The 17,279-nt window shown below is 47.8% G+C and overlaps 1 protein-coding gene across 3 annotated transcripts in view; it reads right to left on the bottom strand.

The window, feature by feature from the left end:
- Positions 1 to 43: 43 nt before the first annotated feature.
- The window catches only part of LOC115530787 (KAT8 regulatory NSL complex subunit 1), a 39,569-nt gene continuing 22,333 nt past the window's right edge, over positions 44 to 17,279 (bottom strand). For 2 of the 3 annotated variants that reach the window (XM_030339536.1, XM_030339535.1), the window contains 13 exons: positions 14,989 to 15,130; positions 14,268 to 14,336; positions 12,831 to 12,931; positions 12,336 to 12,480; positions 6,919 to 7,084; positions 6,515 to 6,670; positions 6,168 to 6,341; positions 4,585 to 4,733; positions 3,952 to 4,076; positions 3,777 to 3,834; positions 3,550 to 3,662; positions 3,112 to 3,364; positions 44 to 1,783 (listed from right to left, as the gene is read on the bottom strand). In XM_030339536.1, coding sequence (XP_030195396.1) covers positions 1,574 to 1,783; positions 3,112 to 3,364; positions 3,550 to 3,662; positions 3,777 to 3,834; positions 3,952 to 4,076; positions 4,585 to 4,733; positions 6,168 to 6,341; positions 6,515 to 6,670; positions 6,919 to 7,084; positions 12,336 to 12,480; positions 12,831 to 12,931; positions 14,268 to 14,336; positions 14,989 to 15,130 — 1,861 coding nt within the window. In that variant the 3' untranslated portion in view covers positions 44 to 1,573. The remainder of the gene's footprint in view (positions 1,784 to 3,111; positions 3,365 to 3,549; positions 3,663 to 3,776; positions 3,835 to 3,951; positions 4,077 to 4,584; positions 4,734 to 6,167; positions 6,342 to 6,514; positions 6,671 to 6,918; positions 7,085 to 12,335; positions 12,481 to 12,830; positions 12,932 to 14,267; positions 14,337 to 14,988; positions 15,131 to 17,279) is intronic. The other variant, XM_030339537.1, reaches the window with a different exon arrangement.

Raw genomic sequence — 17,279 nt, 5'->3', positions numbered from 1 at the left:
GGCCTGCTTTTCCACTTAAAAAGAGTGCATGTGCACAGTGACGCCAAGTTAAACATAAATGTTTTAATGGTACTATTTACAAAACAATTCTGATTTGGATTAGGTTAACTGCTGCAACATCAGATGGGTACATCAACATCTTGCTTAACTACAAACGGAAAGTGATTGAAAACAAGTGAAAAATTATACCATAGATTTTGCATAGCAATTAGTTACTGGGAGGGGGGGGCTAGTGTTGACAGGACATGGTATTCTTTCAGATGTCTAGTTCAGGCTGCAGATATTCCCTTAACATGTGAAACCTGAGGCATTGTGTGTGAGGGGAAGGGCTGGAGGGGCGTTTCTTACAGAACACGTCCAGTTGTTGTCCAGTGAAGCCAGCGGTGCAGCTGTTGAGACCTCTGCTGTAGCACTAGAGCGCAGACCGAGCAGACCCCGTCCTACAGGCCTGCTTTTGGCATCCTTTAAAAAGCCTGCTGCTATGTTAGCGTAAGCATCAATGGAGCAGGCAGCTCCACTACCTGGCTAATCTGTGGGGCTAGCAGAACTAGCGTTAGCATGTGTGGTATCTCAATTGGCTAGCAGAACAAGCATTATCATGTGTGGTATGTTATTTTATGGTTAGCAGAACTAGCATTAGCATGTGTGGTAGCATGGACGGCTAATTAAATTAGTGTCAGCATGTGCAGTATCCTGTAGAGCTTGCATGACTAGCATGGGTGGATTTTGTATGGCTAGTAAACCTAGCGATAGCATGGGTGAGATATGTAGTGCTAGCAGAACTAGCATTAGCATGTGGGGGGCTAAGTGCTCTTGAGACAGCAGTCCTGTATGCCTACTGCCACTTATTATAAAAACTTAAAATAAACCAAAGCAAAACAGACAACGACAGCAGGGCAAAGCAAACAAGCGCTTGGGCATCGCAGAGACTCAAAAGGAATGATTTACCGTGAAAACAAAAAACATACATGAGTCCAATGTGAGTCAGGAATGACGAGGAGCAACAGAATAGAACTTGGCAGTCAAGAAGGCAACGGCCTCTAGTGGGGAGAGGAAGGAACTACACCCCCCGATGTACCTGTATATCTGGGCGGGGGGCTCAAGGAGATTTATTATTATTTTGTCACTCCACTAAAAATGTACATGGGAATTACAAGCAAACTAGTGAATAGAAAACACCCTTTGGCATACGTGGAGTAGTGGGCTACATAGTGCGCTACGAGAGACACGCCACACACCAGACATCGCTAAGCCCCATGTACATGTTCAGCCTACGACACTAATCACTTTTTATAGCACATTCTTTTATATTCTTTTTTTTTTACATTTACCTTTTTTTCCTGTGACAAAAAACAAAGTGTAGGGAAAGGCTTCTATCTCCATAACGTTCACTAAAAACTGTGAAAAGTATCCCACTGGTGTTTGAATATCAAACAACAGCAGCCCCTTGAGACCTGCTGCTTCCTGCTTCAGAGGTTAATGCGGGGCCGGGAGGGTCTTCGGTGAGGGGGAGGGGCTCCAGAGAAGTGGGTGTGGTCAGAACTGGGGGAGGGTCATGGGTTGCAGCAGTTTATCATCGGTGGGTGGGGGCCTTGTGTTTGAGGTCGTCCTCTTCACAAGGCATGTCCATATCGTCAGAATCCAGCCGGCCGTAGCCCGTTGCTCGGCAACCAGAGATGCTGCGCATCCGGGAGACGACGGCGCTGCTGTCACTCTCCACCTCGGGCTGCATCTCGGGGTCCTCCGACATCGGGAAGTTACGCCGCTCGAACGGCGCCACCGTCTGGAGACAATCACAACACGCTGTCACCAGGGGGGCCTTCAACCACAGCAAAGACGTTATTCATTAGACCAATCTTTAAAGGGCCCCCATTCTACCAGCAGGTATGAGTGAGATTAGAAATGACTGGGCATGCTTGCCGACCGATCTATCCAGTATACATCTAGCTGGACGCACCCACTTGTGATGTCGGTCCGTCACTGGGCATAATGACAGCATAAGGGAAAGAGCTTGCAATGGCTTATCACTTCCACCTGAAAAGAGGGCCCACTAACCACCAATTTTACTTTTGCCTAAACCTTTCTGAATGAGAAAGAATGATGTCCCTGAAACAGTGAACTGGCAGCCATTGAGAGGCCTCAATGGCTGCTAGATCACAGTTTGAGGGACATCATTCTTTCTCATTTAGAAAGAAAGATGTCCCTGAAACAGTGAGCCAGCCACCATAAAGGCCTCTCGATGGGATGGGATGTTTCTGAACTATGAACATTATCAAAGTGGAGGATGATAAATGAATGGAGCACCCTTTGTAACTCCTGCCCGAGCCGTCGGGAACATGGCTTTGACTTGGATCTATGATCGGATTAAACTTTGGACGGAATCCAAGTTAAGATGCATTCAGACACTTTCGAGGTCCCTTTTGGCTCAGACCAGTGCTAATGCAGAACTTGGGAGAGCCCTTAAGGCAGTAAAGAACGGTACATCTCGTCTGACTCGGGCAGTGTTAAAACAACGCAAAGCCTTTTCCTTTAAGGACATAGGAGAGATGAGGACGTCTAGCTCAATGGCACCAACAGGCGGCCTGAGCCCCAATAATAACCCAGCAGAGGAGGCCTGAGCCCCAGTTATAACCCAGCAGAGAGGAGGCCTGAGCCCCAGTAATAACCCAGCAGAGAGGAGGCCTGAGCCCCAGTAATAACCCAGCAGAGAGGAGGCCTGAGCCCCAGTAACAATCCAGCAGAGAGGAGGCCTGAGCCCCAGTAATAACCCAGCAGAGAGGAGGCCTGAGCCCCAGTAATAACCCAGCAGAGAGGAGGCCTGAGCCCCAGTAATAACCCAGCAGAGAGGAGGCCTGAGCCCCAGTAATAACCCAGCAGAGAGGAGGCCTGAGCCCCAGTAATAACCCAGCAGAGAGGAGGCCTGAGCCCCAGTAATAACCCAGCAGAGAGGAGGCCTGAGCCCCAGTAATAACCCAGCAGAGAGGAGGCCTGAGCCCCAGTAATAATCCAGCAGAGAGGAGGCCTGAGCCCCAGTAATAACCCAGCAGAGAGGAGGCCTGAGCCCCAGTAATAACCCAGCAGAGCTTTCGGCCCAGTATCCCCAGTACGTACCCTCTCCTCGAAGGGGAAGTCTGGCGTGGAGCAGCGCGTGTCCTCGTTGGACATGAGTCGGTGCGAGTCCCGGGAGCAGGGGGTGTGGGGGTTGGAGGTGGCGTCCGGGCTGCCCGGGCTCATGGGCGAAGGCAGGTAGCTGTACTCGTGGAGCAGTGGGCAGTGGCCCGGGTCCGGGGAGGCGGGCTGGGGCGTGGGGGGGTTGGTGCCACAGAGCAGGGGCGTGGTCCGCCCGTCAATGGACTTGTAAGACCTGAACGGACCAGGAGGAACACATGAAGACCTCTTCTCAACATGTTGCAGACGCTGATGGTTTGTACGTCCATGAGTGATAAACTAAGTTCTATGAATAAGGCAGGCTAATGACTAGGGTGGCGAGGTGGGTTTAGATCGGCCGGCGCTACCAGCATCAGGGGGTCACGTGTAGGCCGTCTTTACCTGCTTCCTCTCCTCTTAGCGGGGGCTAGAGCCATCCAGGTCCAGCGAGATCTCTCCTGGTCCTCACAGGGCTGGTGGAGCTGGCTGAACGCAGCATCAGTCAGATCCTCCAGCTACACACACACACAAGACAGAGCATGGGAACGTTAGACAGGAGAAGGACAGAGCCAAGATAGACGGAGTGAGCAATAGAGAGCGAGACGGAGGAAGGAGCAGTGGAGTCTTACCTCCGTCTCGTTCTCCTCCTCAGCCATCGGCTGGGCCAGGATGTCCACCTCTCGCCAACTGCGGGAAACACAAGAGCACATGTATCAGGGAGGGAACCGGGAGCACTGTCCCGGCGTGCAGCAGGCGGCCCTGCCCACTCCGACCAGCCCATGGTACGTTTGGCGCAGGAGGTACCTGGGCGTGAGGATCTCCTTGTACTGGAGCTTCTCCACCCGCGTGGTGGCCGCCACAGACATGGGGATCACGATGTTGTTGATGTCGAAGGAGCTCTCGCCTCGCCTCCTCTTGATGGGCTGCTGCTGGGGGGGGGGGGGGGGGGGGACGCCACACTTAGTCTCTGGGGTCTACACTGAGGCTAGGGTAGGCCGTTTCTCTTACATGCAGGTTGGTCCTATTTCTTGAAATTCTCTTTTCAAAAAGCAGTTAATAAATCAGTCAGCATTAGAAATGTTGAAGCAGATCATTATTGGTAATTGTAAATCGGCCTTAAGATGAATCTTTACCAATCATGCATCCCAGAATTTAATAAAAAATAAATACAAAAAAGGTATTCAGAACGTTACCCAGTATTTAATTAAAAAAGGTATTCAGAGAATTTCACAGTAGTTCACGCACAAGCTAAGCGTTCCCAGTAGTTCATGCACAAGCTAAGCGTTCCCAGTAGTTCATGCACAAACTAGGCGTTCCCAGTAGTTCATGCACAAGCTAAGCGTTCCCAGTAGTTCATGCACAAGCTAAGCGTTCCCAGTAGTTCATGCACAAGCTAAGCGTTCCCAGTAGTATGAGGCAGGGTCCCTCGGTTCATACCGGCGTGTTGTGGACACTCTGGCTGCCCAGAGGGGTGGAGTTGTCGGAGGAGGTGGAGAGCTGGCGCGTGAGGGAGCTGTGGAGGGATGAGTGCATGTTGGCCAGCACAGAGCAGGGACTGCCAGAGTCCAGGTACAACTTGGGAGACGCTGGGGACAAAAAACACAAAAGACACATTAGCAACGCCAAGAAAAACCAACAAAGGGCCACGATGATTGAAGGTAAAGGGTCTCCAAGTTGCCCCACAAACGGCTACAAATAAATAAAAACTGCAGGATTATCCGTTTGTGTAAAATTATTGTAATGTTCCTTCCCAAGAATGTCCCGCCAAATGGCTTTACCCGAGACTTCTGGGTTTTCAAAACAAGCTCTTTCTCCGTGTTAAGCCCCTTTAGATTCAGATGCCTTGGTGTCTTAGGCTGAAGAGCTAACTGAGATTTTGGTGATGAAATGAATAGAAATCTACCGATCTAATAAGGACTAAAGCTTCAGCCAACTCTGAAGTTATGACGAATATATCTTACAGCACAGACGGCAGCAGCAGCTCTGCTCTCGTGCGTTTGGCGTCTTATTAACGTCAGAGGACTGCTGCATGGACGTTTGTGTTTTCGTTTCACGGCTATGTATTTAGAAGCACTATAACCCTTACTAAACCATTATTTTAAGTGTTTACTGGTGCACTTTCGGCATCTCATTCAATTAATTAAGTAGCAATGCTCATATACATGCAGAACGGACGTTTTCAAAGAGGTTTATTTCTGCAGGTAGGCCGTTACTAAACTACCATCCTCAGAGATGACTGAAGGTAGAACAAACAGAAACACAGCAGATCACTAGATCCCTGCCTGCCATCTGTAGCGCGAGAACGGTACAGACCATGAGACAAAGCCAACGTGATGTGGAAGACCTGGCAACGTCGCTCTGGTTGCAGACCATTGATATATTCTTACTACGTGTACGGGACTGAAGGTCATTTAAGTTGTCTACAAGCACCCGAGATCTAGGCCATGTTACTCTTACTGCAAATTCATTTGTATTGAAACAGAGTGTTCTTCTTATTCATTGCTTTAAATGCAAATACGGACGTGCAAACAGCTGGCCTTGAAGCAGGGCTAGGTGGTGCGTGACATTATAAAGGTTACGCCTAGGTCTCTGGGAATTGCAGTTGACCAAGATTCAGTTGTTTCATCGCTGGATTAGGGGAGTTCGCTGTGTTAGCGTTTGGAATCTGGATAAGACATTCAGACGCCAATTAACATATCTTGGCGTATCACGTATATATATTTCTGACATTTGTAACAGTAAGCGGGTAAAAAATAATATATCGAAAGAAATGAGGTCAATGTAATTTGCACAATCTACGGTTTGCCCATTATTTATCATCTTATCGAGCCATTTCAACACATGATTTTGAAAAATAATACAATTGACTTTCCTATTTTGATGAGCCTGTATCAATACTTTGACAGTGTTTGAAAAATTGCAAACACTGCTATTAGCGATATCCTATTCATGTGTATGCACCCAACAATTACTAATGGGTAGGCCTGAGTGTCAGAGGCTGGGGCCACCAGAGGACTCACGGTCAGTCCGGTCCAGCGAGCGTTCCCGTGGTCTCTTGCGGCTGTAGCTCTTGTCGTAGGGCCCCGGCTGCAGGCGATCTGTCTTACAGAGGGCCTGGCTCTCCAGTCGCGCAGGCCCCAGGCTCGTCTCCCCGGGGCGCCCCTTCTCTGAGCGCCTCTTAAAGTGACCTAGACCTGGAGGAACAAGAGCGTGGCTTTAGATCTGGGTCGGAGAGGTACTGCTTCTGCTTTGAATTTGAAAGAAGGATTGGGACTAGTATGGATATGGACTAGCTTGGATGAAAACCTGGTTCTGACCCCTGGTTCTGATGGGTGTGGCCCTGGTTCTGATGGGTGTAGGTACTTACGGACTGCCATGAGGGAGCTGGTGAACTTGTGCTTCTCTCTGGAGGAGGAGAGCTTGTGTTTGAGGGAGAGCTTCTTCAGGGGCTTGCTGCGGTCCAACGCCTTGCTCTGCCACTGGCTCTTGAGCACTTGTTGCAGCCGGAGGCCCACGCATACATCTAAGGAAATAAACAGAGGTATTAGTCAACAGAGAAACAGAAATGACCATGGGGGTTCAACCAGTCGGGGACAATTAAGCAAAGCAAGTAAACCGAGAACAAAGACCAAGTGAACACATCGGTTTGGATAAAATGATGCCAGTGATGCGCTGCATGGAAAGAGCCGTGAGCTTGTCCATGCTGCCTTTCAGCGGAGACAGGAGATGCTCCCAGACACATGGCTTGAGGCGTGTGTGGCGGCAGCTCACCGTCTGAGAAGGAGAGGATAGGGTGGACTCCAGGGTCCAGTCTGGAGAGTCTCTCCATGGTGGGGAGGTCGTACTGGGGGTCTTCTATGGAACTGCTCCTCCCGCCACACATCACGCAGCTGGGGTTCAGCCGGCAACACGAGGGAACACAGCCAATACGCTGGGTCTGTAACACAACAATATGAACACCCACATAAGGCCTTTAACATAACACAACTGTAACACAACATCATGAACCCCTTCACCAGGGCTGTAACACAACACATCATGAACCCCTTCACCACGGCTGTAACACAACACATCATGAACCCCTTCACCAGGGCTGTAACACAACATGAACCCCTTCACCAGGGCTGTAACACAACATGAACCCCTTCACCAGGGCTGTAACACAACATGAACCCCTTCACCAGGGCTGTAAAACAACACAACATGAACCCCTTCACCAGGGCTGTAACACAACATGAACCCCTTCACCAGGGCTGTAAAACAACATGAACCCCTTAACCAAGGCTGTAACACAACATGAACCCCTTCACTTGGGCTGTACCACAACATGAACCCCTTCACTAGGGCTGTAACACAACATGAACCCCTTCACCAGGGCTGTAACACAACACATCATGAACCCCTTCACCAGGGCTGTAACACAACACATCATGAACCCCTTCACCAGGGCTGTAACACAACATGAACCCCTTAACCAAGGCTGTAACACAACATGAACCCCTTCACCAGGGCTGTAAAACAACATGAACCCCTTCACTTGGGCTGTAACACAACATGAACCCCTTCACTTGGGCTGTACCACAACATGAACCCCTTCACTAGGGCTGTAACACAACATGAACCCCTTCACCAGGGCTGTAACACAACACATCATGAACCCCTTCACCAGGGCTGTAACACAACACATCATGAACCCCTTCACCAGGGCTGTAACACAACACAACATGAACACCTTCACTTGGGCTGTAACACAACAGGAACCCCTTCACCAGGGCTGTAACACAACATGAACCCCTTCACCAGGGCTGTAACACAACATGAACCCCTTCACTTCAACCCTTCGCGTTGCATACTTTGCAGTATATTTACATTTTCTTGAAGAAAACTACTTACTGCTATTTTAACCTGAAACACCCATATTAGAATCGAAAATGTGTCCATTGATTCACTGAATATCATCACTAATGAGAGAAGCTTTAATCCTTCACTAAAATCCATAATTTTGAAACAAACTAAAGAAAATCTCTTGCTGTCTGGATCCCATATCTCAGAGGACGTCGATAGACCACCTGCCGCTCAATTTGGATAAGGCTGAGCTGCTCTCCCTTCCAGGGAAGTCATCTCCCATCCAAGCCCTCTCCATCAATTTGGACAACTCGGGAGTATGCCGCTCGAACGAGGAGTCACCTTGGTGGGACACTGAATCAACACCTGTCCTTCACGTCCAACACCACTCAATGACATGCTCCTACAGGGTCACTCTTCATAACCTCAGGAGCACACCCACTCCTCACCCAAAGGGCCATGCATGTTTAGGTCCAGGCTCTTGTCATCTGGATTACTCCAGAATGCAGCAGCCCGGGTCATCTTCAACCTTCCCAAGTTCACTCCCACTACACCCCTCATCCCTAACCCTGGGAGGTGGCTGGTGGCTCCAATCCCATCACGTCACTGGTATTGACTGCCGTGATTTGAATGGCACCGACCAGTCCTACAGTCAGGAGGACAGGCTCAAGCAATACACCGCAGCCCGTCCACCAAGCTCCGCATCTGCCAAACGGCTTGCTACTCCGTCACTAAAAAGGGGGCCATGTACCCAGGGCCGTTGCAACAAGTCCTGGGCCCCTATACAAGAGGTACTGATGGGCCCCCCTGCGCTGAATTGTTGACGGGGGGGGGGGGGATGTATCTGCAATAGATTATGGTGATCTGGTGTACATAATTGTATAAGCTCACTGTCCACTGTATATGTTGGACACTGTATCATGGAGCCTTGAGGTTCGTTAAAAACAGCAGAGCCTTATCTCACCACTGTGCGTTGTACTCAAGAGTTAACTGGCCTTCTCTTTATATGCAACGTCTAAGTCACTGGTATTATTTTATCGCCAAGGCGATTTATGTGGTAAACTCCCCTGTTATTAGTCACTGCATATGTCCCGCAATTTTTCCCATGGGTTACGGTCTCAGGACATGGTGCATATGACTGTTGCTGAAGATCGGAGAGTCTATTGCACAGTCTACCTATTGCCTCTCAATCAAATTGAAGCGGTTAAGAGATTGACGTTGGACTAAAACATTTGGAAATTGCAAATGTTTTAGTCATTCATCTTAATGTATTTTCACAACTGCACTTGTGAGTCAGAGACTGCACTTGTGTAGAGGCCGGGCCATCTTGACCAGCTCTCTTGTAAAAGAGATTTTAACCTCAATGAGACTAACCTGGTTAAATAAAAGATAATAATCTAGAAGGCGGAAAACATATTCTAGATATCCCATTTAGTTTAGTCCAAAACAAGTGGAACGGGATTCAGAGATTGGCTCCAAAGCATGGCTGAACAGATTTGCGGAATGAGATTAAGTTGGCATGTTTACAAACAAATGTAAATTAAATTAAGAAAGTATACTTAGAGCCTGCATATACATTTTCATTAGAGATCAATCCTTAGGCACAGCTGAGCAGAAAATATGCATGAAATAGATATTCATCACAAATCTCTGCCGAGCTTCCTCGATTGGGACTTAAAGGGGTAGTTCGGAATTTTGGACATAGGGCCTGATTCCGAAGTGAGCATTGGTATTCTATATCACTGGAGACAGTTTTCAACACATTTCATTCAGTCCTTCTAGTTGCAGAGTTTGCTCGTGCTAGGCTAGCGCAGGTCAACGGGAAATGCTAGCCTGCTATTAAAAACAGTCTTACCCACTCCACAGTACACCCGAGGTAAATCAATTATAACGCCAGACTATAGATAAAATGTCTGTGTTGATAGAATAATGTTAGAAATAAAACTAACCATGCATCGCATGAATCATCGAGGGACTACTTTCTCAGCAGAAGCGGAATTCTACTATGCGCTGGTTAGGTTTGTAACCGAATCACGACAGAAGAACGTAAACAGAGAAGCGTGGGACAGAAGCGCAATTGAACGACTAGGCAACATGATGGTTCAGTGTGCTTTTAGAAATTGTAGAAATAAACGGTACAGATGGGCACCACAAAGTTTCCACCAATTTCCAGTGCGAGATCCAGAAAGGACTCAACTGTGGCTTGTTGCTGCTGGCTTTGACATCAAAACACCGGCTCGTACATGTACGGTTCGTTGGATACAACAAATTCCTCATAATCGTCTTCAAAAGCAGATGCATCGCTAACTCCTCCAAACGTGGCCATATCTTGTTAATTTAATACTCTTGTAGAATTCCTTCGTTCACTGTACTCTGCGTTTGTAGCAATGACAGCGGCAGGTAACCTAGGTATCAGTCCGCCGCTGCCGTAGCCTACGTACAGGAATATAAACACTGCTGCTGAGACCCCGCAAATCCCTCAAAATGCAATGCAAGGTTGGTTTTATTTCTAACATTATTCTATAAACAGACATTTAGATGTATAGTCTGTCGTTATAATTGATTTACCTCGGGTGTACTGTGGAGTGGGTAAGACTGTTTTTAATAGCAGGCTAGCATTTCCCGTTGACTTGCGCTAGCCTAGCACGAGCGAACTCTGCAACTAGAAGGACTGAATGAAATGTGTTGAAAACTGTCTCCAGTGATATAGAATACCAATGCTCACTTCGGAATCAGGCCCTATGTCCAAAATTCCGAACTACCCCTTTAATAGTTTGCAGAGCACAACAACACTAGGGTGACTGCACCTACAACAGATAACTTCACCCGCACTGTGGAACCATACGCACTAGTGGAAACAGTGTTTTTTTACGATGCATTCCTATATGCGGACTGTGGGGACTTTGGGTTCAAACCCACAACCTTTAGACTAGCAGACAAAGACAATGACCACAAAACTATCCTAGTCCTCGTCACCTTAGCGACGGGCGTCTGCTTTATTCAGCAAAAGGTTTCCCTGCAGACATGAAGCCAACATGAACCCAGAGTTTTGCAGTGAGCAGGTTCATCTGCTGTCCGTTTGCTTTGGAAACCAGATGACCTATTTTTCCACTGACGAGTCACAGCCTGTTCACCTTTGTATTGTGTTACACGCCAAGCTGGGAGACTGGACGAGCAGGCTGAGAGTTCATTACCCTGCTCAAAGGACTGGTTAGGCCAGTAGAGTCAGACCACTTCCTCATTCAGGGAGGAAGTGAGAATGAGTTTTCCACAAACTTTGAAGTGAGACGCTTAACTGGTAGCGCAAAGCATTTCCTATGCTGTGGTTAGGGGCACCTTTCCCCCTGTGGGGGCCCATGCACCCAAATCCTTAAGACGCTTTGGATGAAAGGGTCCAACAAGTCTTATTGCTCAACACATAACACCGATACTGCCAACATGGCGAATACTCGCCACACAGCAGGCAAACACAGGAAATGCCATATGCTAAATACAGAGCTCCTATACAGCAACAATAGCTTACTCTCAACACAGCAGGCTGTGTTGATGAAAGGGTCCAACAAGTCTTATTGCTCAACACATAACACCGATACTGCCAACATGGCGAATACTCGCCACACAGCAGGCAAACACAGGAAATGCCATATGCTAAATACAGAGCTCCTATACAGCAACAATAGCTTACTCTCAACACAGCAGGCTGTGTTGAGATGTGGACAGGATGTGTCTTTAAGCTACACACATAGCTGCTGTAGAGCCAACATGGACACTCCACACAGCAGGCTAGCACAGGATGTGTCTTTAGGCTAAACACATAGCTGCTCTAGAGCAAACATGGACACTCCACACAGCAGGCTAACACAGGATGTGTCTTTAAGCTACACACATAGCTGCTGTACAGGCAACATGGACCCTGACAACTCAAATGTGAGAGACTACATTTACCAACATAATCACATCCCAGATACTAGTAACTTCATTATCAAACATCCCGTAAACCATGGTCATAGCTATAAGATGTCAGATCACCGTATGGAGATAGCTGACAATCTGTGATAGAAGAACAATCAGTTCTCTTTAGAATAGTTTATTCTTTTACTTTGGAATACCCTTCTTTGTCTGTAAAGGCTGCTGGAACTGGAAAATGAAACCCCAAGGGTTAGATAAAGGACCCAATTCATATTGGTGTAAATGGCTTCTGACGAAGTACTTAATGTAAGTCACTTTGGATAAAGAGTCTGCTAAATGCCCTAAATGTATACAATCTTAACATTTGTGCGGGAGTTCAGAGGGTTCCTTAGGAGACGAGCTCCTCAGCAAGGGTGTGCAGGCGGAGGGCGTACCTTGCCGTGGAGGTGCGGCACAGTGCTTGGCTGGAGCAGCCTCCGTCGCCGGCAGCCCACCAGGGGGCGCGTGCGGGCCGCTACACAGCTGCTGTCAGGCGCTGCTGCTGGCTGCTGCAGCTTCGTCTCCGTCGACTCCATCATCCTACGCAACACAGGGAGACATGACAGTCAATACAAAACCTCTTACGTCACTCTGTGCGCACACACACACACACACACACTAACAGAATTAGTCTCAATGCAAGTGCAGGTAACCCATCTATACTGTATAACACTAGACTTCTAAATGAGGGGTGAGTCTGAGCGAAAGGAACAGGCTCTCAATGTTTTACCCTATCATTTACAAACAACAATCCTCCTAAATCAAACATGTACGGAAACTCGGGGCCCAGCACGAGGAAAGCCCTGCTTATCAGCCATTTGCATTTGCTGGCGGAGCTGTAATTGGGCTCGGTGGGCAGTGCTGATAGCAGTTATCACCGGGAGCAGCACCTGTTAAGGACACCGTTGACCGGTCGGCCATTTTGGCCCCTCCAGGGGCTGGGGTCTGAGGAGGAGGTGGGGGCAGTGACAGGCTGCTCCGAGCTTCCATCCTGGACAGAGAGATAAGAGAAGTCAGCGACACCAGCCACCGACCGACGCCTCCACCAGCAGTGTACGTTGACACAGTGGAGGGGGAGCAGGGCTACAAACGCCTTTTCACCAACACACTCTTATCGCCTGCCAACATGAGGTCTAACTACCACCATTCAACTGATTCAATAACATTAAGATCTGCATTACTCGACTACAGAGATTGCAAATACTCGTCAACCTGTTGACGTTAAAAATTATACGGTCTTGCTACCCAGAGAGATAAAAAAAAAATAAACATCATAGTCACGGCAATATTCTGAGGTCCTGGGCAATAACACAGAACATGAAATCAATTCTGCTTAAATCTTTCTGCTGAACAGTTTCACCTAAAAGGAGGTTTTGTAAGCATATACAAGCTGGGGTGATAGAGAAGCCTCAACTCTGACCAGAGCTGTCAATCTATAACACTCTGTGATAAGGAATGCCAGTCCTTATATATAGCCCATTATAAATTCTTACCGATACAATGTACACACACATTTCTTTCTTGAAAGTTAGTAAAAGGCATAAAAGGATATTATATTAGCCAAGGGTTTCCCACATCACTTTGCAGCTTAGGCGACCACCTAAGCAACACACACCTGCCGCCTTAGCTATGTCTTTACCCCACCTGTCCCCAAAGAAAACCACTAAAATATATTTCATTATTATATAAACGTCTTTAATTGTAATAGTAAGCAAAAATATAAAACAATCGAAACTTCATTCACTCTCTATGTACAGATCAAGAAAGACTTGAGGCCCGACAGCCTCCATGAAAATAAACTTCAATGGACTATCGGTAAAAAGAGTGCTATTACCAAAGGGCCCTTGAATTGTTCTTTTTAAAACCACGGATGACAGCCTGTAGCGATACTAGAGGTCAGCTCTGGCATAAGTGTCATAAGTGACTATGATTACTGTGTTAGTGTTTAATAAATAACTGTTGAATGCAGTACAGACTCTGTAGTCTATCACACGTACCCCCCCTCATTAGTTTTCACATGCGGGTAAGCTGAAGCGAGAAGGGTATGATTTCCTTAAGTTAACCAACAGAATTTGAATAGTGAATTCCATAAGTACACATTATCTTTACTCTTCGATTTAAGATCGGACTCCAGAAATACGTTCCAACAGCCCTGACTCTTACTTCCCCAATTAAGCCAGCAAAGACAGACAGCTCATTTAAATATGCTGAATAGCGGTGATGAACCACATGAAACACGAAGCCATCTGGACCAGAGGCTTCATTTATATTCCACAGGTCTGAGGGCAGCAGGACCCGCTGCTAATGGGTTTCCATCGTAACGCTACCTGAGAGATCGACGGCTCCGTCTTCAGCTCCGGCCCTCCGATAGACCCACCATCAAGCTCCACTGAACCCTGAAGACCCAGAGAGCTGCTGTTAGATGTTGCTGAGTCAACACCTGCTCATAGTGATCGGGGGTGCAGCACGTGGCCCAACAGACCAAAATCTTTCCTTCAAATTCTTTATGGGGATAGCAACAATGTTAATGGACTTATTCAGAGGATCCAGTGGGGATTGGGAACCTCTTAAGCACTAGAGAACTATCCAGCCCCTTGAAGAGGCCGGCTTACATTAGACTCATACTTTACACATGATCTGAGAGTGACACTACTGCACCATAACAAGCTACCACAATTAGCCATTTTATATGAATGAAATGCATTATGACGAGAGATCTCATTTCAATACCCATCATTTCAACTTGTTGTCCAAAAAGAAAAAACATAATACCCCACAAATTCCCCCCATCCCCAAATCTCCCTCACTCTTATACCCACCCTCACCCCATCCTGTCACTCCCTCCTAAACCCCCACCCCTCCCAACCTCTCACTTCACCCCCACCTCTCCCTCTCACTCACTCCCACCTCTCACTCTTACCCCCCACCTCTCACTCTCAACCCCCACCTCTCACTGTCAACCCCCACCTCTCACTCTCACCCCCACCTCTCACTCTCACCCCAAACTCATCACCACTTCCTCACCCCCACCTCTCCCCCCCAGCTCACCTTGCCGGTGCGTATCTGGCGGTAGATGTCTGTCTGCTGGCGGATGCGATACTCCAGGTCTGAGATGTGTGCTTGCAGCCAGTTCCAGTGGCTGATGATGGCGGCCCTCTCTACCATGTACCGACTCTCCGCCCGCTTCCATCTGGGGGAAAAACGCACACCGTCAGGACTGGAGTCACAGCAAACCCCAAAGCTTTCAGGGTTTAAACGTCTTGCATGCCTTAGGTCACGTTACTAAAACAATACCTGAATTCTGAATGATAATTTGGCCACCACCCTCAACCAGTTTGTTCTGTAAACGATAAATTACATGAAGTATAAACCTTGTGGACAATGGTCTACAGTACATTGTTTCATGTTCATTTATAATTTGTCTCGGACACTCAAAGCGGGAGTCTAGCCTGGGAAGACGACCTGCTGTGTTGATTAATCCTGCTACGACCCCAAAGAAATGAAAGGTGGCCGCATGTCCACTAACAACGGAGTGGTCAATATTCCTTCCCTCATAAAAGAAACACTTTCATGTCTGTCTTCATTGTGCTGTAGGGTTGGACCATATGGCCAAAATCCATATCACAATATACCTTTTTATCAAAAGATTAATCATTACGATAGATAAGTGTCAAGAGGGGACTTTGGGGTTCTGACTGAAGCCAGAATACAGAATACAATTATATTTCATTACATTATTTGTCAATAATCATTCTTTCAACGGTTTAGTAAAATACAAATAACATTCCTCCATTCATTACTGGTGACCCCTGTAAAGCTTAGCCCCAAACCCCGGCCCCTCAAGAGACTTTCAAAACCAACATGACATCACCTCCAAACAAAAAGTAATGCCACAGCTCTGTCAATATCTTAAAAATTAGGCTGACTTTAAATTGAGTTAACATTGCTTCAGGGTACAGCAAAGGAGCAGCGCTCAGTATCTTCAGAACACAAAAAAAGGCCCTGAAATGGGCCGTGGCTATATACCATGTATATAGAAGAAGCTTAACCTTCTCGGACGCATCAAAATCAACCGCTGGCCAGGACACACACCCACACCTCTGCATTATATTACAAGTGTCCTTGAAGCTTAACCCTCTTTCTCACGTAGACATCAACCGCTGCAAAGAAGAAGCACCACACAACCAAACACACCGTGGGGTTAAATATAACTATCCTGGAAGCTTAACCCTCTCCCTCATATAGAGAACCGCTGCACAGACGGCCACATAGAGAATGGCCGTTCGCGGATGGGGGGGACTAACTTATCGCCCACCCCTATTGTCCTGTATACAAAGGCAGAAAAGCCATAGGACAATAGAAAATTAGATTAGATCGGCTTGCCTCAACTACATCTCAATTGCTCTAACAATAAGCTGGAAGCATCGTTTCTCACACATTACACAATGCAGTGTGTTGTTTGACAAGCTACAAAGCATTTCCGCTGCCAGCCTGTAGGGGCCAGCACCAACCATGAACCTCATTGTTGTGTTGTTTCACTTTGACCACCAGGGGGCAAACACTCCTGATCTCTTCCCTTCAAATGGGCAGAGCGAGGAGGGCAGAGAGGAAAGATTCTCGGCCTACAGAGGGCGCTGTATCGAGCTAAATGCCAAGCCGTCCGTGCTATGGGAACATGAGAATAACAAGTCTGACGGTGGCCACAGAGCTTGCACTCCTCTATGCGTCCTCCTGTGAACTGTGGGCCGCTTGAAGAGACGGAGGGCAGGACACACCATGGACTAACAGACGGAGGGCTCAGGGGCCCTGGCAGCGTGTGAAGAGCAGACGGCTTTAGAGGCCTCTGATAGGCCGCAGGGTGCTGGAGGGGCTGGTGCCAGGCTCGCACTGCAGCCTACAGGAGGGTGGGGTGTGTCCAGTCACTGAACTAGCCAGGGCGGGGGCCTTCAGAGTGCTCCGACCGCGACAGAGGAAAGGTATCCAGAGGGCTTTTCAGCTGCTGGACAGACTCTGGCTATAGTCTAACTGGCAACCAGTGAACACGTTCCATACAATATTCCAGCCTCAGTGTTGAAGATGGAAACACAAACAGATCTTCAATGCTTTATGGGCATTTCATGGTCACGAATAACATCAACGATGTTCCATACTTTCCCTGCCCCCGTCCACTCCCCCCATCCCTCTTGGCAACCCCGTGCACTGCAGGGGGTCCCCAGTCCACACAGGTGGTGGTGCCATTCAGTATCCCAGATTGCATTTTTTATTAAAATTTCACCAATGGTCACAAATGTGAAGAGCCCAAATGTAATGATATCTTGGTCCATACAACTATGCTAATT

The sequence above is a fragment of the Gadus morhua genome, chromosome 18 (assembly GCF_902167405.1).
Source record: "Gadus morhua chromosome 18, gadMor3.0, whole genome shotgun sequence".
Classification (NCBI taxonomy): Eukaryota; Metazoa; Chordata; class Actinopteri; order Gadiformes; family Gadidae; genus Gadus; species Gadus morhua.
The sequence above is the reverse complement of the archived record's forward strand: the minus strand, read 5'-3'. Positions and strand labels throughout refer to the sequence as shown.